The sequence below is a fragment of the Sinohyriopsis cumingii genome, chromosome 3, assembly GCF_028554795.1.
Source record: "Sinohyriopsis cumingii isolate HCF-2022 chromosome 3, ASM2855479v2, whole genome shotgun sequence".
In the NCBI taxonomy this organism is placed as follows: domain Eukaryota; kingdom Metazoa; phylum Mollusca; class Bivalvia; order Unionida; family Unionidae; genus Sinohyriopsis; species Sinohyriopsis cumingii.
This window is the reverse complement of record NC_142963.1, coordinates 99,065,599-99,091,738: the sequence shown is the minus strand read 5'-3', so window position 1 is coordinate 99,091,738 and position 26,140 is coordinate 99,065,599. Positions and strand designations below refer to the sequence as shown.

Sequence of the window (26,140 nt, the reverse complement as noted above, 5' to 3'; positions counted from 1 at the left end):
CCTTCTGTTTGAAGATGATCTGTCTACAAAAGTTATAAATATTGCAGATGCTCAACAGATGGGGAACAAAGTGTCTGGAATAAGCTTTTGGCTTCAAACACTGGAAGATACTCAGATTGTAAAGGTGCTCAAGCAGAACCCAAGTCTTTTTTATTCAAGATGGGGGTCAGGTCCCAGCCCTCTCAATGCCAACCATACCAACAGGGACCACAGAACCTCAAAAAGAAGAGACCTTACAACCCCCGTCAAGATTTTTGAACTGAGGCAGTGTTGCATTTTCCACAAAAACTGTAAGTAGCAGTTTTCCCATTCATCAGAGCACAGTTTCTTTCCCAGCCTTATATAATACGGCATACAATTTTGTTGCTGGTAAAGTTAGTCGGTGTACTAAAAAATGGCAGAAGGTAACCTCTGATGCATGGATTTTATCTAATCTGAAATGTTATAAACTCAAACTTGATAGCAGCCCAGTCCAGACTTGTATTCCAAAACAGAAAATTCTCTGACAAAGAATCCACTGTAATTACAAGTGAAATTGATAAACTGCTGAAAAAGTGAGTATTGGAGAGAATAAACTTTGCCTGTGTAAAGTACTTGTCTAACATGTTCGCTAGAGAAAAGCATGATGGGAGCATCCAAGTTATTCTTAACCTGCATGCTTTCAATGCACATGTGGTACATTACCATTTTAAAGTGGAGACATTAAAAACAGCACTGACCATGGTTGGCAAGATTCTTATTTTGCCTCTATGGACCTGAAAGATCATATTACTCTCTTCCAGTTGACTTTACTTTTCGCAAATGTTTATGCTTTCACTGGAAAGGACATTTTTATCAGTACACCTGGTTACCAAATGGACTGGCATCTGCACCACGAGTACACACTGAAATAATGAAGCCTGTTTTTTCTTCCTTGTGGAAGATGGGTTATCTCAATGTCGTCTATTTGGATGATAGTCTGCTTCAAAGTTCAACATACTTTGAGTGTCAAAACAATGTGTACCATACTGCTGCATTATTGGATGATTTAGGGTTTACAATACACCCAACTAAATCCATTTTGCAACCTACACAGACTGTCAGGATTGTGGGATTTCTCATTAATTCAGTAAATATGATGGTTAGATTTACTGAGGGAAAGACACAGGCATTGATTGAGTTCTGTGAAACAGTGTTGAAGTGGAAACATTTTGACTATTTGTGAATTATCACAATTAATAGGCACATGATTGCTAGTGAGTCAGGCTTAGAATATGCCCCACTCTACTACAGACCTTTGGAAAGGGAAAAAGACATATTACTGAAAATGCATAAGGGCAATTATGATACATCAATTTCTCTCTTTCCAGCAATGCTAAAGATACAATTAAATGTTGGATCCAAAATGTTAAATCAGTTTTAAGCCTATTTGCAGAGGTAACCCAGACATTATTATCAAAAGTGACAGTACTCTTATAGGATGAGGAGGGGTAAATGAGACGGACAATGTTAGAACTGGTGGTTGCTGGAGTTGTACCAAGAAAATGAGCCACATCAACGTTTTAGAGTTGCAGGCCTGCTTCCTGACATTAAAGTCTCTCTGTGGATACAAATATAACTTACACATTAGGATCTTCATAGACTTCAGATAATACTAATAAGGAGGAGATTACTAGATCAAATAGCGTGTGATATTTGGTTTTGGTGTATAGAAAGACAGATATGGTTGAGTGCTTGCCATCTTCCTGAGAAGAATAATGTAGGAGCAGATTACCTATATAGGAATTTCAATGATGATGTAGAGTGGATGTTAAACAAAACAATCTTTAATAAAATTTATGCAATATTTGGACAGTCTGATATTGATATGTTTGCCTCTTGATTGAATCATCAAATTCACAAATATGTGTTATATAGACCAGACCCACATATATGGGCCATTGATGCGTTTTCTATGATGTGGTCAGACCTAATTTTATATATGTTTCCACTTTTCATCCTGGTGGGACATGTTGTTCAGAAGATAGTAGATGACTGTGCAGAAGTGGTTCTTGTAGCACCATTGTGGACAACGCAGCCCTGGTTTCCCTGGCTTTTGCAACAAATTGTTCAGCAGTCATGCATTTTTCCACAGATTCGCTTCCTGTTGACCTTGCCTCAGCACAAATGACTTTTTCTGCATATCATGATAAAAGACTTGTGTATAGTTGAAACCTTACAGGAATATATCAGTAGAACTTCTTCTCTTTGGGGAAATGAGAAAAAATTGCTGATAACCACACAACCTCCTCGTAGAGCTGTTGCTAAAAGCACCATAGCTAGTTGGATCAAGACTGTTATATCAAATCCTAACTTTTAATACTCCCCAGTTGTACTTAGATTTTTGGCAAGCCTATATGGATTTGGTTGTTGGGATGGTGGAACAAAACGGATTTGAAATCTAAAACTTTTAATAGTTTCAGTATATTTCAGCATTCAGTTGTCTTTTTTATGTCATTATTAAATAGATTCATGCAAATACAAAAAGATTTAGCTGTGTCATTTAATTGAGACTTCTCAGTAGATTGGAATAAAACAAAGTGCTGAAATTCGCCTCATGTTTTTGGTCAAAGTCCTATTTACACTTCATCTACAGCATGCAGATTTTCAAAGTTCAGAATTACATCTCATCTACCATTTTCTAAGTTCCAAACTATGCCTTAGCTAGTGAATTGCAGTTTGCTTTGTTTCAGAATACACCTTTTCTTGCCAGTATGCCAGCATTGTTTTTGGAATATGCCTGTAATTTTCAAAACTCTTAGACAAAAGATGCCTCACAGTATTTCATATTAGTATTATGCTTCTGGATCTTGTATGCCTGTAGAAGTTGCTTTTTGCCTTTAAATTTAGTGTGTTATGCCTCTTACAGGTGCAAAATGCCCATACTTTTCGTATGGGTACAATGTTTGAACTAATTAAAATACTTAAGTACCAAAAGTGATATTGGAGAAAGCCATTTTTTAAACAACACCTTAAATTCGGTTGAACAAAACTGATCTATCAATTGTTTTGCCTGTATAAAACTCTGAAATGCACCCATTTTTGCCTACAGGATTCCTTGGGAGGATGTAAATCGGACAGACCTTGTGCATTTGGTCCTGCTACGATTTCTTGAACAGTGTAAATTTGTATGTTTCCTCAGAAAAGCATTTAGCCAAGGAAGTGATCATAGTGTAGGCATAAGTTATTTTGTCAGTTGAACTTTGAATTTAAATACATGTAACCAGTAATTAAATATATTTTTATAGTTTAGGTGACCATACCCACAAAAGATTTCTTTGCTTCTGTCATACGTAATAGGTTTAAAACGTACTTGTTATGCTTATATTTTTTTTAAACAGTGACAGCTCAGTTACCAGGAGCAAATGGATACACTGGCGGAAAAGTCATTTTCATTGATACAGAACACACATTGTATCCTTTTTATGTGTGTATTTATTTGTATTTAGTTCTTAAGTTTTATCAGAGGGAAATTCTCCAGTGATAACTGTTACAAACATATATGTACAAACATGTTAAGATTTTGTTTTCCAATACCAATTCTCCAGCAAAGCTTCAACATTTATGATGCTACAGATTGTCTTTTTTCACTGTCAAGACTTTATTCCCTTTCCTGTCATAAATTAGTATTTAATGAAAGGTTATGTGTTTTGTTTATAAAGGTCATTGCTTTTGGAACATCAGTCGTGTGTCAATTTGTGATGAAATATGGACCAGCTATGTCTTCATTCTATATCAGCCATTACTAACAATTATCGGTAGTGGATCAGAAGGTAATATGGTCAAGAGACTACATAATGCATATTTATTACAGGTCTAATTGTATATTTGCCTGTATACTAGGATACAACTAATTTCAGCAGTAGTTCTGCTTAAGGACTGTTTCATTTAAGCATTCATGGTACCCAGGGAAGGCAGTTTAAAAAAGTATATGCCAGGGTACTTTGATTTTCAGAGTTCATATTAAAATGATAAGAAATTTAAATTGCATCTATGGGTGAGCACCCCACTTTAAAAGTGCCTTCCCTGGGTCACGTGTATTTTTTAATGGAACAGCCCTAAGGTTAAAGTAAAACTCTAGGGGATATCTGTCCCATACCTACCAGAGTAATGTACATATAACCCAAACTTCTTGACATGTGTATAACTACTCCAACATCATTCCATCTGGGTTCAAATTTTCCAGATATTATTTACATGGGGTCAACATGTGCATACTATTCTGTTAAATGAATATACTATGTTTGGTCATCCTTGCTGTTCCACAACTTTTGATGAATTGCCTTGAAGCTTAGCAGACATTTTGAGGTAAACATTTTCATCTTATTCTGCTGTTTGATTCTGATGCATTTTTCCAAGATTATGTCCATTTTGAGAGGGGAGTTCAGTGTATATACTATACTTTATTGCACTGAAACTTTGCAGGGATTACTGACATTGGGTAAATATTTGCATTTGGTTCTGTCTTCATGCTGGTAAATTATTCCAGAGTTATGCTTTGTTTGGCATGAATTGTATTCACTATATATGATAATTGTTGCATTGGCAACTTGTCCCATGGCTTTTGATAAATTTTCCAGAAATTTGAAGATATTATTGACATCAGGTGAACATGTTGTGCCATCTCGCTGAGAGTGTTGATATGTTATGTTTATGCTCCTTTCCTTTTTATGTTTTTTAAATGTTATTGCTAGTGTTTGCCTTGGGAACTAAAAAGACATGGTAATTATCTTCCAAAAATGGGCGCTTTTAATGCACATCTCATAATCAAATGGATTGTTCTAATTTATTGTTAATTTTTAAAAGATCATTATACCCTCTATGGAAGCAAGGATATATACAAATCTTCAGCTCCATCCTTGTGTTTGGTACACAATGTCACTAATGAACCATTGCTGCAGTTTTTATGAATTTCCATGAAACTTGGCAGATATTATGGTCAGCAGCTTGAGATGCACTTTAAGCTATTGCCCTTTTTGTCTTGTAACTAAATGCAGTGTATAACAATAATGTTGATGCAACTAGGCCTACAGCTTTGTATTCATTATCAAGAAGCTTGGTAAACATTATGCTCATCAGCAGAAGATACTCATACTGAAAAATCACATAGCATTTACAATTGTTAATAGGTTTATTACCCTTTTTGTCCTGAATGTAAGACATAGCCCTAATGCAATGCATCTTGTCTTGCAGGTTTTTATTTATCACTTTGAAACTTTCTACAAATTATGATCTTTATCAAAACATGCACATACATCTTTGTGCTCATCTGGTTTTTGTTAGAGTTATATTGTTCATTTTGACTTGCAAGGTGTAATTTTGTGAATGCAACTGAATCTAGCAGTATTTTGTGGTTTACTGTGGAATTTAGCACATACTTTGTCCTTATCAGAAGATATCCATTGTGATTAAACATGGTACTCGCACTATCTTCAGAAAAGGTGTGCTTCTTTTACTATAGGTTCATTGCCATAATGTGATAGGGGCAAGAGGTGCAGAAGAGGTGGGGATATATTTTGTGTAAGCAAATTGTGCACCATTTTATTATTGCATCCTCAATAATCCATGAGCATTGGGGTTGATACATGACAACCACAGATGGGCAAGGGTAAGAGATTGTGAGTAGTCTCAAAATTGAATAAACGGTGTGGGTTTGTGTGCCAGCAACCTTTGTTGATATTTGAGAATCTTAATCTCAATTGTCCTATACAAATATTCACCTAATGGTTTTTAATAATTTATGTAGGTTATCACAGCTGAAGAAGTAGGTTAAGTTATTAAATTAATGAAAGACTTTTAACATAAGTCAAATTAGGATGCAGTACTCATAATTTCATGAGTCAGTAAACTTGGAGTTGCTCATTTAAGGTCAGAACACTTATTTCATTTATAAGCGAACATTAGCAAATAAATGCCTCACAGCTCAAATTACACATAAGAGCCAGAATGCATCAATATGCTGCACTGATGAATTACTCAAGATAGTGGTTTTAATTGTAACCATGTACTTTTTCATCAATACTTAATAGCAGTGATTGAGTACAACCCTATATTGTTTGTACTAATAAAGACAGTGACATATGGCAGTTGCATGGTCACAGAACATTACATCCAGCTTGGAATACAAAAAAAAAAGCAAGAAATATAGGCTTTAAAATTATTTTCTAAAAATATTACTATAAATTTGAGATAACAATCCATGGATTAGTCACAGGTAACAAATTTGAGTTGATTTTTTAAAGAAATGTGGCTGACCCGATACATGGCTATTACTATTATATCTGCATCTTTCATGTATTGTAATTTGCTCAGATGATTAATATAATAATGTGTTTGTGTCTTTGTGCCAAGAGACCTTGAAGCTCTCAAAATAAATAAAAATTAACCACTTAGTAAGTACTTAAATAGTTCCCTGTAGAAGTGCTGTGGGCATCACAATGGAAGTCAATTGACTTCTTTTCACATTTGAATAGAACAGGGCATATCATTGATTAAAATGAAGCTGTTTTAAAAAATAAATTATGGCCATCCTTTCAAACTTATTTAATTGGGCGTTTATTTACCAATTTTTTGTGTGCAGCTTTTTAACCTTAAACAAACAAGATACTATTGTTTGCATTTCCTAAAGCAAAAATGGGATCCATCTCTACCTCCACATTATAAGCAGGTTTGCAAGTTGTCAAGGTATATGCTGAAGAAAGGGAACATTGTTTTTGTTAAGTTTATTTGTTAAATTTAAGTTCTGCCATCTATCAGTACAAAAGGGGCCCCGAGTGGTCTAAAGCGCACTTCGTTACGGATCATTGCCATCTCACCTCTTTGTGCATGGGTTTGAGTCTCAGATTTGGCTAATGTGGATATGTGAGAAAGCTTGCCAATAGCTTCTTGTGGGTCGTTGGTTCTTTCTGGGGTTTTCCCGGGTTCTTCCTCCACCATTAATACTGGCCGCCATATATAGCCTATCGTGTGCTGAAAAATGGCGTTAAACCCTAAAATAACAACAACAACTACCAGTACAGAATATTTTAAAAAACATGCATTTGGAGTAAGGAAAAGTCCTATTGATTTTTGGAGTCAAAAGGTCAAATATCAATTTATATTCCTTTAGGGGTCTAAAGGTCAAGGTCATTATATCTCAAGAAATATAGGTTTTCCACAATAATTTTTATTCTGCAGTAAGTTCCATGACTACACTTAGATTTTGGGGTCTGCATGTCATTTTCATGGTAAGTCTGATAAAAAAAATTTGGGTTTGTGCTCAGTAGGTTTATATTTCTTCAGATTTATCTATGCCTACATAGAGGGCTATTTGATGTGGGATGGGCTTATAATGTACTGTTTTTCTTCTTGTAACTTAGAGACTCTTCATTAAAAAAAAATTACTGTTGTTGACTTGTAAAGTTCTAAACTCATATGTTCCACCCAAAAAAAATTGATGAGTAAAAGCTCTGATAGTCTTTTCTTGATATTCACTTTTTTGGAGTATAGGTGATGTATAAGTGAAAAGAAGGTCAGACTTAATGGACATGTGCCCAGAAATAGGCTGGTTTCAAAACTTTAAGCTTTTTGTTGAGAAGATCAAATTTGGGGTATATTTTGCAATAAATGTTTCTGAATTTTCCAGAAATGCAAAAAAAGTGAGATGAAAGCTTTAATTTGTCATTTCATTTTCTAAGTTTTTTTCTAACCGAGTGCAGTTGAGTACCTCCACAATTTTTACTCTGCAGAATGTTATAATAAAACATTTTTAAATTTTCAGATTTTCCACACTGTACTATATGTTCATAATACAGTAGCTTGAAAGTGGATTAAGTGAATCACCAATATGTCTGAGGTATCATATCTTATACTAAACATGTTAAACTAAACAGTAATTATGTCTGTCTTCATATAATGTGCATTGTTGTACTCTCCTTAAGAGGACCTCAAGGGAGGATAGTCCTTGACTAAATAATGAGTCACCCTCTATAAATAAAGCATAATTATTATTATTATTATTATTATTATTATTATTATTATTATTTACTTTAGCTCCATTATATCTTAAAAATCTTAAAATACTAAGATTTGTATCATTATGTGCCATTAAAATCACCAGTTGTAGGGCCAGGTGCATATACTTTACTTTTTCCATTTTGTCACAATTTTATTTCCTTTAGAAATGCCAAATAATGGGGAAGGGGGCAGTTGTTGCAGTTTGAAGTAAAGCATCTGTAGATCAATAGCATAGTTAAACTGGGAAAATAGTGGTTGAGACAATAATTGCAAGATGTTTAATTGTCTTGCTGCTGTTTGACAAATCTTTGATGAGTAGTTGCTAAAATTTCATTGAGAGTCAGTATCTACTTCAGGGTTTTTCACTTATTCTGTACAGGGTATTTCATCATCTATATTGGAGACATTGGACAAATATTGCATATTTCTGCCAAGAACAATGGCTTGGAATTTTGTGCAGTTTGCTTGCATACCATTGGCTGCAGACCAGTCAGGATCATGATCTCATTTTATAGAACAGATATTAAATTAAATTTATTAAATTATGGATGTATGATATGGTGTTTTCATCATCATAATTTAGCAGTGTTTGTTTACTAAAGTAGAAAATGTAATTTATAAAGATATTAAATATGAAAGGCCACAATAAAGAAACATTTGGTACTCCTTTGTGTTCTTTATCCCAGTTACTATTTGAGGATCCCAGTTTAATGCATTGTTTTCAGTTATACAAGTAGTTTTCACCTAATTTGATTTAGTTCTGATCACTGTTATTGGCTTTCATCTTTCCAAAAATGAAGACTGTCAGAGGCCTTTGACAGGTCCATTAGTACTGCAAGCACATTGGTGCTATCATCCAGTGTGCTCCTCCAGTCTTCCACCTGAATTTCATTAGTGTGGTTTTTACATCCACAGTCATTTCTACAAGCATAAAGAAGTTATGAAAAATGCTATCAAAATGCAGTTGGAGCCAATTAGATATAATCCATTTTTGAAAGTGCAAGGTTAATATGTGCTGATTGGTCTGTAGTTGCCAGGTTATCCATGCATATAGGACCAGATTTTTTTGAAGATTGGGGTTATCTGTGCTTTTTTAAGACAATTTGAAATTTCCCTTGGTCTTGCAGTTCAAATATTAAAGATTATGCCAATATCTGGGCATAAAACTGGTGAGCATAATTTGAAGATTTTAGGAGGCATGTTGTCGATACCTTGATTTCTTTATATCAAGGCCTTTTGTGTCTAGGATTTCTGTATTGTATATGTCTTTTTCTTTAATTTTTATCTCCCTATCATCGCAAGAGTATCAAACCAATGATTTGTGCCAATAAATAAAATGGAAAAAGAAATGAAACTAAAAATGAAATTTCTGGACTAATATACACTAGAAACTACCCACAGTAGTGGTTATCATTTTAATTATTTTGTATTCAGACATTGTGAAATCATCCAGCAAAACCAAACTTGTAAGATACTGTTGGAGGAGACCAGTACCTGTAGTGTAAGACCAACTTTGTTGTTCATGGATCAATTTTATTATCACCTGTTGAAAGATCACCTGTTTGGAGCAACCAAACTTTTCTGGCAGAAGAAATGGTGTGTCAAGGTAGGTTTGTTGTGTTACTTTTAGAAACATGCAATGATGAAATGATTCTCCTTAACTTAAACAAGTCGACCTGATAGATTAAAGGATATTGCTGACAGATTTAACCTTGATCAGAATGCAGTGTTGGACAATGTGCTATATGCAAGAGCATACACAAGTAAGTTCCATCAAAGTTTTATTAACAAAAGTCATTTTTCAGTTTATATAGATATATTTTTTATCTTGGACATTTTTAACCATGTAGTCGCTTCACATTCTTAATTCAAAATACACCTCTTATTTTTGAAGTTGCTGGAGTAAATGACAAAAATTTGTACTTCATGTATTTGAAAGTTCTTTAATTCTATGATACTCCTATTGTATGGATGAACCTCAGAGGACTTTTCTCATTCAGTTACAGTCACACCGGTATATTTCAACCATTCAAAGCATGGTCTTGATATGATTTCTGTGGGTAGGTGATCTGCCATACATCTAAACTAACCATTGGTGTATGATCAGTTCAAACTTATTTTAATGAAATTATGTTTTCAAGTAGTTTTTCTCTTAGGTGGGAATTAAAACATTTTGTTTTCAATTTAGGTTTCAGCAATTTATACTGTAAAATTCATCTTGTATGTGAAAAAGATGCGTTCCTTTCCATCCTGTAGACATTTCACCCATTAGATTTAATTACTGTAATTATCTGATTATAAGCCTGTGCTTAATTATTATTCCACCCAACCCCCATTTTTTGACAACTTTTGCCACATCACTGCAAACGATACCTCATTCAGACAATAAGCCCACACTTACCTTATTTTGGATAAATATATTCAACGAAATCCTTGGTCATGTTATGGGCGAAATATGAGATTGGTATTATACCTTAGTTTGGATAAATTTATCAAGCTAAACCTTGGTCCTGTCATGAGAGAAATATTAGATTTGTATTGCAAACTTCACACTCTTTCAGTGATTTTTCAAAATCAATTTTGGGCTCTTGTAGCTGATCTTTGACTTTCTTATCAGTAATCTTTTTTTCAATCTCATAAATGTAACTACTCCAACAATGGATTAACTCAGCTGATAACATGGAGACCATTATTTGTGTGCAAGCCATTGTCACTTAATTTAAACATTGACTCATCTTGTCATGTGGGGGCCCCGAGTGGCCGAGTGGTCTAAAGCGCTCTCCGTTACGGATCACTGCCATCTCACCTCTGTCTGCATGGGTTTGAATGTAGGATTCGGCCAATGTGGGTATGTGAGAAAGCTTGCCAGTAACTTCTCGTGGGTCGGTGGTTCTTCCCAGGGTTTTCCTGGGTTCTTCCTCCACCATTAATACTGGCCGCCATGCATAGCCTATCGTGTGCTGAAAAATGGCGTTAAACCCAACAACAACAACAAATCTTGTCATGTGGTTAGGGCAGATATAAGTTAAAAAGTGATTACTATTCATCAGATACACAATTTTTAATTTTTTTCAACCTTTGACATCTAAAATTGGATTTCTGAATATCAAGATTGTTTTCTAGTTTCACTTATGAACAAAAAACTTCAGTTCAAAATACATATAGATGATAAAATATATTTTACATAATATTACTTATTGTGTTGGTTGAATATTTTTAGATATATATATATATATATATATATATATATATATATATATATATATATATATATATATATATATATATATATATATATTGTCAGTTGTATAACTTAAATATTTATAGATTTTATAGAAGTCTATAAATCAATAAATGATCTAGTTATCATTCCAAACTTCACCTGCCCCCTCTTTTATATTTTATTTCCAATTAAAGTTATTTTGTTATGCTTTACTTTCCATGCCATTTTATTATATTGTTATATTATTAGGACTCGAGGTATTAAGCTATGTAACAGAAAAAAGCACAGCCATCAGGTATAGTAAAATCAACAAATACTTTATTTCTCTAAGTTACAAAGTGATAATTTAAAAGACAGTATTTGGGAATTGAATCCCAAATAAAATGTTCTGTCACAAGTCCAAAAGCATAGATTGTTCCTGATGGATTCCAGTAGTTTTGAATATCCTGATGTATCACAGTGATATAATCCAGAATGACTTTGAATGAGTTCTCAATAATCCCAAAATAGTGTTGTAGTCTAGCATTGCATTGGACACTTTGTAATTCCAGTGAATAATTTAGATAAATGATTCCTCTCAATTTATAATTAAACATATCTAAAAACTCTGATCATAGAGTCTCATAAACTGATATTAAAACAGGAATGAAGACTTTGTTTACAAAACCTCTATTTATATATAGACTGTCACCTATTCCATGATGCAACAGAATGTTCTGGAAATCTGATAATTTCTATTGGAAACATTCACTAATTTGTAAACAAGGTCAGGCCTAGAACTTAAATTTTAATAAACAACTTGATTACCACTTAAAATCATGACAAAATCATGTAGACAATAACATGATAATATTCAGTTAGGCAAAATCTGTACCCTCAATCACAGACAAAGGTCAAACACACAATGTATTTTAAATATACATAACAATATAGTGGAGAGAAACGTGTAAGCTCTTATGAACTTGTTTCAGTTCCATTTGCAACTGTTATACTTTATGACAATAAAAAATGTTTACGCTATCTAGACTTTGAACTTCAATTTAACAAAAAATGTTTACACATGGATATTTATTTAAAAACTCTAGCTAAGGCTATAACATAAAATTCAGTTGCATTAATTTTGTGCAAAAATACAATAACATGGTACATTCTTTAGCCTTTCTTTACATACATAATGAAGCTCAAGTGCTTGAAATTTTGGGCTCCGACCGCCACACAATATAAATATCCCCATGAAATATCAGTACTGAAATACACAATGAGGAAGAATGATTGACTATTGAGCCAGGAGATAACATTAATTGGCAGTAACAAAATTAATTATTGTTCATGAAATTTGACGCATTACAATATCACCCCATCTCTCTCTCTCTCTCTCTCTCTATATATATATATATGTGTGTGTGTGTGTGTGTGTGTGTGTAGTATTCATATTCATATGCACACAAATGTAGAAAATACATGTAATTATTAGTTTTAAAAATTTTAGAAACAGAAAAAAAAAAAGCAGAGGTGGGACTTAAATTTCACACAAAATATTTTACTGAAACCAGGAATGCATCTCTGCTCCTCAGCAGTTCATTTGAAAGTGATGCTAATTACAACTCAGGTAACTGTACGCAGTTGCAAGCCCTGAAAAATGATTAGCCAATGAAACCCATGTTACCGCTACGGGGCAATTAAATTGGCCCTTCCGGGCTCAGCTCATTGTCACACCAGAGTAAGGTAAAAAGTAGACACCTCATTATACCCCCATAAATGTACTTATGCAGACATAAGTAGTTTTATGGTTAGGTATTTGTTTGTAGACAGAGGGACAGCAAGACTGAGAACAGATAATTTAATCACGAACGACACTGCAAGGTGAGCATTTGTTAGAGTTCAGCATCAGGGAAGAAATAATAACATATTCCATGAATCTTGCTGCAGGCCACACTTAGTGACTTCACTATAGATTATATATAGAAATAAAACATAATTCAAGTCAAAAGGTAAACAAATGTATATCAGAGTTATTACTATAATGGCATAGCTTCTCTATGCACACTTTATACATTCTTTGGCCATACTTTACATACATAATGAAGCTCAAGTGCTTGAAATTTTGGGCTCTGACCGCCAACCACACAAAGGGCCCGACACATCTAGCACTGTCTGTGTAGCCCAAAATAAAAAAAAAATGGGGGGTGGGGTAATACTAGCAGCAATCAAGCGAAGCAAACAAACATGGAAGGAAAGGAAAGCATATTAAGATAAGAATTCTTTATTTCAGACAAACTAGTCCAAAAGAAAGTTGATGGCATAAAAGGCATAATTTGCAGGTTACAGTTCTCATTGTAATTATCTCAGTGGGAACCATAGAGCAATAACCACCATTTACATAGTGGGATAACCTTATAATGAAACACATTATTCACTGAATGTTACTACCATTTAATGCAAATGTTTTATAATTATTGGCCAAATAGTGAGAGAGTGCTGTATTTGTTCACCTGCCTCTTTCACAGGTGAGCATCAGTATGAACTTCTTGACTATGTAGCAGCCAAATTTTATGAAGAAGCTGGTGTTTTCAAACTTCTGGTAAGTTTTGTATTTTATAATTCTCTTCACCTTGGTCTGCAGTGGCATATATTGTTAGTTAATTGATGGAGTCTCAGCTTAATGTGTGGCACTAATATCCATTTTACAGGCTGACCAAAGCTTTGGGTATTTCTACAATATAGAGATTTTTGTAATAATTTGGTAATATACTTTGAGGATTGTAATAAAATTTTACACACACATTCTTCCACAGGTCTGAGAAGTCCAACATGAAAAAACTTTTCATCATGTCCTTATTGATCAGACACCCTAAATTTTGTTTTTGAATGATTTTTTACTTTGCACCCAAATTTTTGAGATGGTCCTGGTCAATAATTTTATAACTCTGATTTTCAAACACATAATAAGAAAAGTTAACAATTGAAAATTGCATAATTTCCATAGTAGAAGCCCTTTTATTTGTTTCTACTTAAAAGATTAGATAAAATGCTTAATTCTGTTACTAATAGATTTGAAGACACCCTGCTCAGTCATAATTTGCTTCTGATTTTAAAGAACCATGCATTAACTTTTGGTGGGAATTCAATGATAGAGTGTAATTTCTGTCAATTATGGTTATCATCTAGGATGAAAGTTGTCTATAGCGGATAAAATGACTTTTTCTAACTTTCACCCTCCTCCTTACGGGGGAAAAATGACACAAAAGTTGACATTTACTGAGGGTGACTATTTCACCTGAATCCATTGCATGGATATTGGTTCAAGAGAAAGGTAGTGTTATTTTTTAAACCTTAAGATTTACTGAAAAACATTTTCTTTCTTTTTCTATCATAAAATCATATCCAAAGTTTCATATTTGAAAACTGTGAACATTGACAATGTTCTCTATTGAAGATTGAACACTTGCATTGAAAAACTGACAACATATTTTTACATGTGTACTTGGTATCTGGAAGAAATATTTTTATAAATCATGAATTTTTAAGTTCAGTATTAAATACATGTTTTGTGGGACTGATAGACAAAAAGAGCGTGACTTGTCATTCTCTGTATGTTGAAGCAAATATTTCTCAATGATTAATGTCACCCGCTGATAAAGAACACAAAGACTATACAGTGCTTTTTCCTCGGTCATATCATGAGTGGTTAACAGAACCTCAAGTCTGTCTGCTCAGAGTTGATATAGGATATATACTTTGTCTATCTTGCTTTTTCCCCTTTTTAAATTTTCTTCATTTATTGATACTTTCAAAAGACGTAAGTTTTAGCTGGTCATTCTTGGGGACAACAGACTGTTCTTTTAGGAGGTGTCATTAGCAAAGGTTTTACCAGCGGGGCCTTAGGAAGAGCTTTGTCCACAGTAGTTTAATGTACGTTAAATGTATCCAAACTGCACACTAGGTCAATGTCAACTGACTGCCAATAAAATGTTTCTGATGCCTTGTATATTCTTAACTCTTGTGTAATTAACTTTCTAAAAGAGTATCAAGAATCTAGTGAAATTGACAATCTTTCCAGGAGCCAAGTGTTTCCTACTTTCCCTATATTTTTTATCAGACTTATTTATTTTTTTCCCAACTTGTGCCAGCATGGCCCTACTATCTATACTTATTAGGTAATTTTATGTTAAAAATTGATTACACACTGCATAAATGGCTTTGGTGAGATGAATTTTGGTGTGGTTTCAGATGTGGAGTTGGGTGATAATAAGACAAAGGCAACATGTTCTAAAGTAGGGTTCATACGGTCTTTGAAGGTCTTCGATAATTTGGGAACAATGAGGTAACATTTTCAAGGCCTTGAAAGTTTGGGAAAAGTCTTTGAATTTATCATTCAGAATTCTGTATGAACCCTGTAAAGAGTTAGTTTGTGAGTAAGAGCAATATAAAGATAAGCAAAGTAAAGTTTAGTAGACGTAAAGGAGGGCTTGTACCTCAGCCAGGGTAGATTATTCTGTTTGCAGGTAAGGGATTGGCACATGGGGGCCCAACACCATTAGCCAGTTGGGGCCGGAAATCTGTATTGAAATAAAGCATCACTTTTCAAAGCCACTGGATATCATAGTGACAAGAGATCAGTTTTACACTAAATGACAATAACAAGCTTCTGTTCTAAAAGAAATCTGTGGCATTGAAATAAAGTAATTGTGTATAATGTTATTAGTTATCAAGTAGAGTGCCAGTCAACTCAAGTAAACTTTGTTCCAGGCATGCCATTGGCAAGTCATATCCACTGCAATAATTTTTTTATGTTAATGCTAATTACAGTGCTTTAAAGATACCCACAGTGCACACACTGATTGATTGAACTTCCAGGATGGACCAATAACAGCATATAGAACAAATGATTGCATTGGAATTATGTTTTTGCACTGGAATTATACAAGCTATTATTGAATTGTTTATATTTGTAATCGTTTTTCATTTTGGTAGGTGATTTTCTCAATGAAAATTGCAGCCAGATATGTTAAGTGAACAAATGTTAAGTCGATAGTAATTATAAATCTGAAGTTTATGTTGAGGGAGTCTTGTGTGCAACCGGTCATTGCTATAGGTTCAGATCTAGTCTCATACCATTAAGCTTATCAAATGTGTATTCTGTCTCAATGTTTAATAAATTATTAGTTCCTGAAATAAATGAAAAAACTATTTCCACACATCAAGCCAGAGAATGTAATAGACTATGGCCACACATCAAGCCAGAGAATGTAATAGACTATGGTCTTGGTTCCTCATACACATATGTGTGGTAGTAACAGTAGATTTTGGTGTCTGAAAACATATGGTATCTGGTCTTAACTGAAAATGAGCCAGTCTGATATCTAGTATATCTGAAACAGCAGACATTGTTAAAATCTTGTTATGACTGTTTTTCCTGCATAGTTGGTCAGGTCATATCAATATGGGTTTTTCACACTAACAAAAAATATCTTATGATGTCAGGTTGGTTCTAGATGAAAATCTTATATCTGGTATGGCCATTGCAGCCACCTTAAGAATCTTATAGTTGCTTCACAGTCCTCCTAAAAGGAAAGCATATTAACATTGGGTTTTTACCAGAATACTTCACATTGGTATCTAGTTAGTCCTAAATGAAAATAATGCTGATCAGACTTCCAATATGGCCACTGTGGTAGCCATATTGAAATTCTTGTTATCACTACTCCTTATGAATACATTAATTATGAATGTGTTTTCAGTTGAATCTCCCATAAAATATCAAGTTAGTTTTAAATGAAAATGGTGCTGATCTTGGATCCTCTATGACCACCATGACAGTACTGTATTTACTCTATATGTTCAGACACCATAAATTAATTTTAAAAGTAATTTTTTGTGTGCACTATTTGTTCTGGGACACATCTTTTTTTTTTGAGTTGTAAGTTGTGGGACACATTTTAAATCATTCGAAAATTACATGTTAAAAAATATAAAACTGTGTACTTGAGATAAAACTCTTGAATCCACAAGCAGCAGCATCTCATCAACACAACCCTTCTCCTGCACATGTATGGTCCATTCTTTCAGTGCATGAATATTGTTTTTAGCTTTCTCATACTGTGAAAAACTGTTAGAGGCAACACACATCACCTGAAGTGAAAACTGTAAGAACTAAAGTCTGATTTTTTCAAATCTGCACCAGTCATGCTAATTCTCCTACTTTTGACCCTCATCTTATTGTCAGTCCATCCAGGAATGCAGTCAAAGCTCACTAGAATTTCATCTGTTAATGATTATATCATATTGTTGGCGAAATCATGGCCTTTATAAATTCATCACGTGATTTTATTTTCTCCATATATTCTGGGCAACGCTGGGTCATCAACGTCCATGCAGGAAGCACTATAACGTGTCACTTTAAAATTGTTGTTCAGTTGTTTGAATTTATTTTCAAAATTCCCGTGATTACCGGTGAAAAGGAACCAAAGTTTGCTTTAATATCTTGACCATCTTTGTATATTGAAAAAAAAACAATCGGCACACTTAAAAGAATCCACAGTTGCTTTGCAATAAAATAACCTTTGTATTGATATCCAAAGTCAGCTTCTGAGGGCTTGCTTTGTAATAAAATAACATTTGTCTTTGATGTCATGTCAGTAAGTTCAAAGAAGGAGTTTACTGCTCAGTGCCAGTTGTGTTTATTCACCACCCGGGCTTCTTTGCGCTTGGCATATGTAGTAATAATACAAAGGAGCATTGATGTCTGCAGATAAATAGTACTGATACTTTTGTAACCCATGCTGGCGAGAAGATTGTCACTTACACTCAAGTCAGTGTGTTTTCAAATAATTTTTATTTGCGAGATACTGTCATACAGTAGACCTGGATATAATTCAGTCTTGATTATTTTGCACCTAACACCGTGTCATGTGTGAATGACAGTTGTCTTCAAGATATCAGTTCCCGCTTGTTGGTGATTTTATTGGATCCAGTTTTCAGTTGGATAACATATTCAAACCTTTGAGCACAACCAAACACAATTTGTTTCTCAATGTTCGTGTCAATGAACAACATGGTGTGTGTTATTGGACATATGTGATACACACTACAGTATGTAAGCCTACGCTACATATAAGGATTTTGTGGATATATTTTATTCTTAAATGCTCATGTCGAAAAAAGGAATAAATGATAACAGTACAAGGTTAGTTCTTTTCTTTTTCAAATAGGCATTTTGTTTATCTATTTTATTGCAACATGCAGTGGGGGGGTAGCACAAATGCAATATGAATTTGTTTTGTTTCTTAAGTCTTAGGACATATGACCTGGGTGAAAAAATGTTTCACCACAAGTTCTGAGACATTAATTTTTTTTTCCATTTTATCGTGTCCCAATATAGATGGTAAATAAGGTAATCTTGAAAATCTTGTTATTGCTACTCCAAAATGGATGATCATATCAACATGAGGTTTTCACTAGAAAACTTTCCAAGATCATGTATAGTTGGTCCTAAATGAAAATGGTGCTGATATTGAAACAGTTGAAAGTCTCATTATTATTCAAGAATATTACAGATATTTACGACTTCAACAGTTACAAAGAAAAGAATGGTCTTATCTTGGATTCCTGGAAATTTTTATTGGCCAGAAGAGTGTTAGTACCTTTGAGGGTCTCGTGTTTCTAAAATATTTCAGGTTCAGTGTGAAAATATTGCATCCTTCTCATGAATGCGTAATGGTTGTTGTTGTTGTAGGGTTTAACGCCATTTTTCAGCACGCGATAGGCTATACATGGCGGCCAGTATTAATGGTGGAGGAAGAACCCAGGAAAACCCCAGAAAGAACCACCGACCCACGAGAAGCTACTGGCAAGCTTTCTCACATACCCACATTAGCCGAATCCGAGACTCAAACCCACGCAGACAGAGGTGAGATGGCAGTGATCCGTAACGGAGAGCGCTTTAGACCACTCGACCACTCGGGGCCCCCGACTGCGTAATGGAAAAAAACATGAAAATAATAACTGATACATTAATCTTGCCTGATAAATATAACAATTTCTTCCTGCCCCTTTAAATATGGTTTATCTTAACTGCTGGCAACAGTTAGGAATTTTGTTTTACAAAACCTGTATGATTACCTGACAAAAAAGGACCAGAATATGCTTTTATTACATGTATTTAATCAGACCTGTATGGTTCTTTTCATTTTATGTTTCAGTTTATACATTATTTTGAAGAGACACAGAGGTTTAAAAATTTGATCCATTTGCATTTCTAACATGTGATGCTTTCCATGTAACTCCTATACAGGAGTAATGTTAGATCCTCTTTGGTAGCATTACGCCTGTCTTTACCATTTAGTACAAAATGTTTGACACTCTAAATTGAGTTTGCTTGATACATTAAGACGGACACAAATGTTTCTACATTTGGTATGGCACTAACTCAATAGAGTCAAAGGTAGGGCACTATACTCCAGCAGATGACACTGCAAAACAATTCTCAATGGAGAAAGTAAGAATAGATTTAGAACATCACATGTTGCCATATGCTGTCATATAATAATTTGACTGATGGCATTAGTATCAGCTGGAACAGATTTTATTTCAGTAGTCAAGGATAGCATTCAGTTGTCAAGGGAAAATGCATTATAAGTGTTCTAAAAGAGATCTCATTAGTCAGCCAGTTAGAACTCAGCAATTTTGTATGTGATGTACTACATTTTTTATTATCTCCCTATAAAGTTCCTATATTCATCCCACTCTTTTGAGACCAAACGCCTTATACAATTCTGCAGATTTGTATATTATTGTTGTTAGACCTGAAAATATCTAGAATGAATATTGTGAATATAATTTTTTTTATATTTTTATCATGTACCAATTCTCATGTATTTTGTGATTGCAACAACCTACACATTTGAAAACACAGCAGTGATTGTCCCATGGAAACAATAGGGTTTTGTACCCAGTGTACAAAATAAAGGGCCAAAGGAACGATCTTTAGCCAAATCATGAAAATGAATGCCCACAAAATTTAATTTATTCACAGTACAATAGACCCAGATGTGATGGTACATGATTGTACATCTTGCAGATTCTTTCAGGTATTTCAGCTGAGGTCTTCTAAGTTGCAAACTTATAATTCATTATATATCTAAAGTCATGAATTTTCTGAATTTATTTTTGTTGTAAATTGCAGATAGTTGATTCTATCATGGCTTTATTCCGTGTTGACTTCAGTGGAAGAGGTGAACTAGCTGACAGACAGCAGAAACTGGCACAGATGTTGTCAAAACTGCAGAAAATTGCTGAAGGTTTATAAATGTTTAAATACAAACAAAACTAAATTTATTTTAAAAAATTCTGATACAAGTTTAAATAAAATTAAACACTCTTATAGCATTCTGTATGATGGTTATTTGTCATTTTGCCTGTTTTCATGTATATAGAAGCATTTAATAGAAAGCCGTAATTAGAGGCGATTTGGGTGGACAGTTTGCATTGATTTAATTAGTTATACCTTATGCTACAAGATTTACTTGCCCAAAATTCAGTTCTACTTCCAAATGATTTGTACACCAACAATATGTCCTTTGTTTTTGTTCACATTGATAGGTATAGAATATGTTCAGTACATAACATTGTGATTGGGTTTTTTCAGTTAGCGTAAAATGCCTTCTTTATGCTAGCTTTTCAAGAAAATGAGGTTTTGGCAGGATAAATTATTTTCCTATAGTAGTTTTATCATAGTTCAATATTCTCTACTTCACAGTGTCAGTACTTTTCAAGAATTAATGACTTCTCCATTTATTTTTCTAAACTGTGTTATTAGGATTCATGTATCATATATAAGTTTGACAGTTGTATATATTTTATTCACAGAATATAATGTAGCTGTGTTTGTAACCAACCAAATAACAGCAGATCCAGGGGCAACAATGTCGTAAGTACCATGCTATAGTACAAGTCACACAGGTCATGTAGGCATTCAGGTATTTCATTAATGGGTGTAATTTTTTAGAATTTGATTCTACATTCCTTTAAGTGGCAAGTATTCACTTCATTTGGATTCTTATACATTCACATTCCTTTGGAAGGTCATTATTTAGATGCCCTGAAAAGTGGATATGGCAAAATCAGTGTTATGGTACGTAGACATTTGTGGACAAAATGAAGTTAAAGGTGTGACCCAGTACAATCTGGATTGAATGTCGCACGCTGTGATGTCACAATGAAAGCTATGCATATTGATAAACAAATTCATACTACCCTATATTGTGATGATTCCACTCGATGTGCTCTTTTCATGACCAAAGTTCAGTACAAGGCCGCCATTGTAAAAGATCATAGATATCAATAATTTTCATCTGGAACTTTGTTGATGTGTTATGTGCAGACCTTTTAATAATCAGGATTAAATAGACTTTGGTTAAGAAAATTGGTGTTAAATTTTGAAAGAACAATTTATATTTAATTTAAAATGAGTAAATGCACATACATGACCCATGTGACCCGTATTATAGGCTTATCTGAATTGATTTGATTAATCAAATTTTATTACATTTTGCTGTCAGATGCAGGTAGTATGATCAGTAAGTACAGCCTTGTTAATATTCAGCTACATAAATTATGGAGATGTGAAGTCAGATAAGAGTGGGGATCATAATCAGACCCTTACATTACTAATTGGAATCAGTGTTTTCCTGATTGTTTGGTTCAGTAAAAAGATTGTTTTAATATTGTTATAAATGCCCATAAGTTTTCTTTAAATTATTCTGATTTAATTTTTAACAATTTAAGTAGGACTAGAAGTCTCCTAAATGGTTAGGGAAAGGTTGATCTTATTTCCCTGCCCGTTAGTAATTAAAGGAAAATATAGATATTTTGTCTGATAAAATGTTTTAATAAGACAACAAAAGAAATGATTAAGAAAATTTTAAAGTGCAAAGGACCAACTTCCAACTGTTATTAATCATTAGTATTAATAGGGGGATGTTTAGAGTCAATGGAAATCCCAGTCAGAAAAGTTGTGGGCATGTTTAGCATCATGATTTTTCAGACCCCCCATGGCACATTTAGCATCAAGTGAAATTTAACATGGGGAATATTGGGCCTTTATAACATCAAGGGAAAGTGGGTTTGTTGTATAGGGATAATAGGAATGAAACTGGTGAGGTGACATCACGGTACTAGAGATTGGTAACAATGTAGCAAGAAGCTGTCCTGAATATGCGCTACTCTAGGGAGAGATATAGACAAAGACACACAAACACACATATATGGCAAAGAGAATAAATATATTTTCGAGGCATGTGAATGGCCCTGAAAAGAGCCTTTGGGTTTCTTCTTCTTGTTTGTCTTCTATTCTCTTCTCTTTCTCCACCAACTTCTCATTTTTTTCTCCTGCTTTCTTCTTTTATTTCTTCTCTTTCTCCTTCTCCTGTTTCCCCTCATCCTCCTCTTTTTTCTTTTTTTCATTCCAGGCTCTTGTCCTTATTGTGTCTTCTCCATCCTCCTTCTCCTTTACTTTTTTCAACAGCTCTCTCAATCTTTCCTTCATCTTCTTCACACTGTTTGTCTTCATCTTAGCCCTGTGAATAGTATAGACACCATACTCCATTTTCATAATGAAATTCTCCACTATTCCAAGGTCATCTATTTCCTCTTGCAATATCTTCATGATGTCGATCTGTTATGAAACCATCGTGGTTTATTCCATGTAGAATGGTGCAAATGATGAACTATGAAGTTTATATACCTCAAGCATGGACATGAAGGAAAACATCCCTTACACTTCACATATTATCTACTTTTTATAATGCACACAGAGGGGAAGAAAAAACTATTATATACTATCCACAAACCCCGAATCTACTATCCACACATGGGAAGAGGAAAAGAACAAATCCCAGATCTACTATCCACACACGGGAGGAGGAAAAAACAAATCCCAAATCTACTATCCACACATGGGAAGTGGAAAAAACAAACCTAAATCTGCTATCTACACAAACTCGTACAAACACAACATGTACTATTTTTAAGAATCAAATCCAAAAATAATCCAAGAATAATCCACGAATTAAATTTTAGAAGTCCTGGTAATGAAACGTTCTAATAAATTCAAGTTCGAGTCCCAACGAAAAATCCAAAATGGAGGGCAATGACATATTCTGTAGTCAGTATAGAGCTGATGTGTACAGTCCTTTGTGAACTACAGAAAACAATATTCTGAGTGTTTGAATTCTGAATATAATTTAAATAAATGTCTTTGTCCAAGAATTCTGTACGAGCACTCAAATATTTCCAGGAAAAAGAATTAGTCTGTTAGAATCCAAATAATTTGAATAAAAATTAACATATAACTCCAAACTGCCACAACAGACACTTTCCAGTGTAAAGAAAAAAGCCCAGCTCAGAAATATCTCTATAGACATCGGTATAAAACCTGACTACTGCGCAATATCAGAAAACCCAGAATTGTGAAATAGAGGTTGTTTACATATAAAATCACATACTCCCAGTATGACCTTGATAAAAACCCATTATTTTACTCTGAGAATAAAATAAAAATAAATAGTTGTTTACTTGTCTCAGTGATTTCTGAATCAAGTCGGGAACTACGTCAGAAACAGAAACAGTGTTTCTATTGTTAGGTATTTATGAAAAGATACAGGTCAAAAATTAAATTCCTAATAAACAAAATTACATTACATTGACAAGTTATGAAATTAAAAATAAAACCCAAATCTACTATCCACACAACATGTGCGGATGTATACAAACACACGCTGTACTATCCACACAGATGGGGAGGGAAAAAAGACCACACACTCTGCTATCCACACAAACTTACGCAAATGCATACAAACACAATATCTACTATGCATACAAACGTACATGAACACATACAAACACACACACACACACTATCAGATCAGTAAAGGAGTGAGTGTTTATTATCACACTATTCCACACTCACGCAAATTGGCTACTTGAATAGTCACTTTTCTAGAGATTTGGTTAGCCCTGAGAAGGGCTGCTTTTTGTTGAACTCCAAATGCACCTTTCTTAATGGTGGCATCTCCCTGGTCTTGCACCACAGACACATCGCTGGCTTCAGTCCTGCTCCCAATTGATGCATGTGGTTGGGAGCACAGAGGGAGGTTAATTTGCTTCACTATCCCACTCCTCCGTTTGAGGCATAGTGAACACTTGTTGTTGTTCCCTCTGTCTTCTTGGCCACACTCAGGGATGAATTGGTCTCCTTGTCTCCTATGGAGGCTATACTGGTTGTTGTGGCTCTGGTTGATGCTGCTGTGGTGTTGCTGCTAATGGTTGTGGAGGTGTCCTCACCTCATGCTTCACCTGACATAGTGGTCTCAGTATGAGATGAGGCAGAATTCCTCGCTTCTTTTCTTTCTCCTCTTCTTGTTTTCTCCTCTTCCCCCTTCTCTATCCTGCCACTTTCGGCTATGGCCTCCATAGCCAGCTCATTTAAATGCGCCTGGCATACTCAAGATACATTTGGAGTTCCAACAATTTTGCATTTCTATTATTCATAGTTTATGTTGACTAGTCAGCGATGGGTAGCCAGACTGACAAATGCTTCCTTTTATATTTGTGAAGCCCAGACATGAAGGAAAACATCCCCTGACAATAAAACTTACATTGCCCGTATCATCAATCAAACAACATGGAACACGCGGACCTAAACGAAACACTCACTTTTTACCTACAGACACTAACTACAAACACAAGCACATACAGACTATATGATAAGCTAGGGAAAAGAAGTGCTTATAGGTACACTTCTTTTTTTGACATAAAACAAAGAAACAAAGTGCTTATAGACACACTTCTGTTTTTTTTACACATGGACAAACACAAATACACACATTTTTGGCAGTTGAACTAGTATGTCTTTTCTAGATGGTTTGGGGTAGCCCTGAAAAGGACTGTTTTTTGTGGATGAGGATTATGACAATCTTTTATCGTTTAAGATTGTGTCCCCATCAGGCAGCAGGCTTTCCCACAAGATAGGGCCTGCTTTTTCGGAAAGAGAAGGAGAACTCTTTTGTGTCCACACGGCGGTCAACAAATCCTCTGTCTGGCTCCTCCTGTTGCTGCTGCTGTTCTCTCTGCTTTTGAAGTCTGTATTTCTCCATCCATTCTACTTGTTCTTTCTTGATTTCCTCTCTGAAGACCTCTTCTATCAGGTCTTCAGTCACTTTCAATATTCTGACATTCTCTATACCTTCAGCCTTCTGTATCAGGCTTTGCCTGACATGTAAATTCATGTAAGCTTTGTTCAGCTTGGCTAGTCTTGAACACATCTTCATAGGTGGATGAGTCAACAATGGATGGTCAGACTGGAGATTGCTCTGCTTTAACTGGTTCAAGTGTGGACGCAATTGAAAACATCCTAGGATTTTGTTAGGTCAGATAGTTGAATTTAGGGTGAGGGATAGGGAGAAGTCAGAGAGCATGTATATTGATAAAAATTGAAAACAAATGACAGACATTTTTTCAAAACACAGTATTTTTATTCAAATAACTAACAATCAACAATTAACCATAAAACATTTTTTCCAAACAAATAAATTATTTTTGACAAGGTTGACAACTTTGTGAAGTGAAGTGAGATTTCCACAAATGGAAGTCATTTGGCTATTGATGTACACTATGTTTCCTAGCTAAAGACAAAAGGTAGCCATAATGGTCACAAAACCATCAATCTACTTTGTCATCGTTTCTAGATGAGTGATGATCAAAATAAGTCACTAAATGTTCTAAAGAATATCCAAGACTGCGTTGATGAAGAAAATGCACACAATATTGTCCACACACCATGGAATCTGTGCCTTGTAATTTCACTTTATTGAATCGTGTCATCTGGGTATTTCTTCTCATAAAGTC

The 26,140-nt window shown here is 34.4% G+C and overlaps 1 protein-coding gene across 2 annotated transcripts in view; it reads left to right on the top strand.

Moving 5' to 3' along the window:
* Positions 1–26,140, top strand: part of LOC149803374 (meiotic recombination protein DMC1 homolog) — a 78,892-nt gene that overhangs the window by 33,621 nt on the left and 19,131 nt on the right. For both annotated transcript variants that reach the window (XM_089953090.1, XM_089953091.1), the window contains exons 7-11: positions 3,360–3,432; positions 9,685–9,776; positions 13,744–13,817; positions 20,421–20,535; positions 21,104–21,164. In XM_089953090.1, the coding sequence (XP_089809216.1) occupies positions 3,360–3,432; positions 9,685–9,776; positions 13,744–13,817; positions 20,421–20,535; positions 21,104–21,164 (415 nt within the window). The remainder of the gene's footprint in view (positions 1–3,359; positions 3,433–9,684; positions 9,777–13,743; positions 13,818–20,420; positions 20,536–21,103; positions 21,165–26,140) is intronic.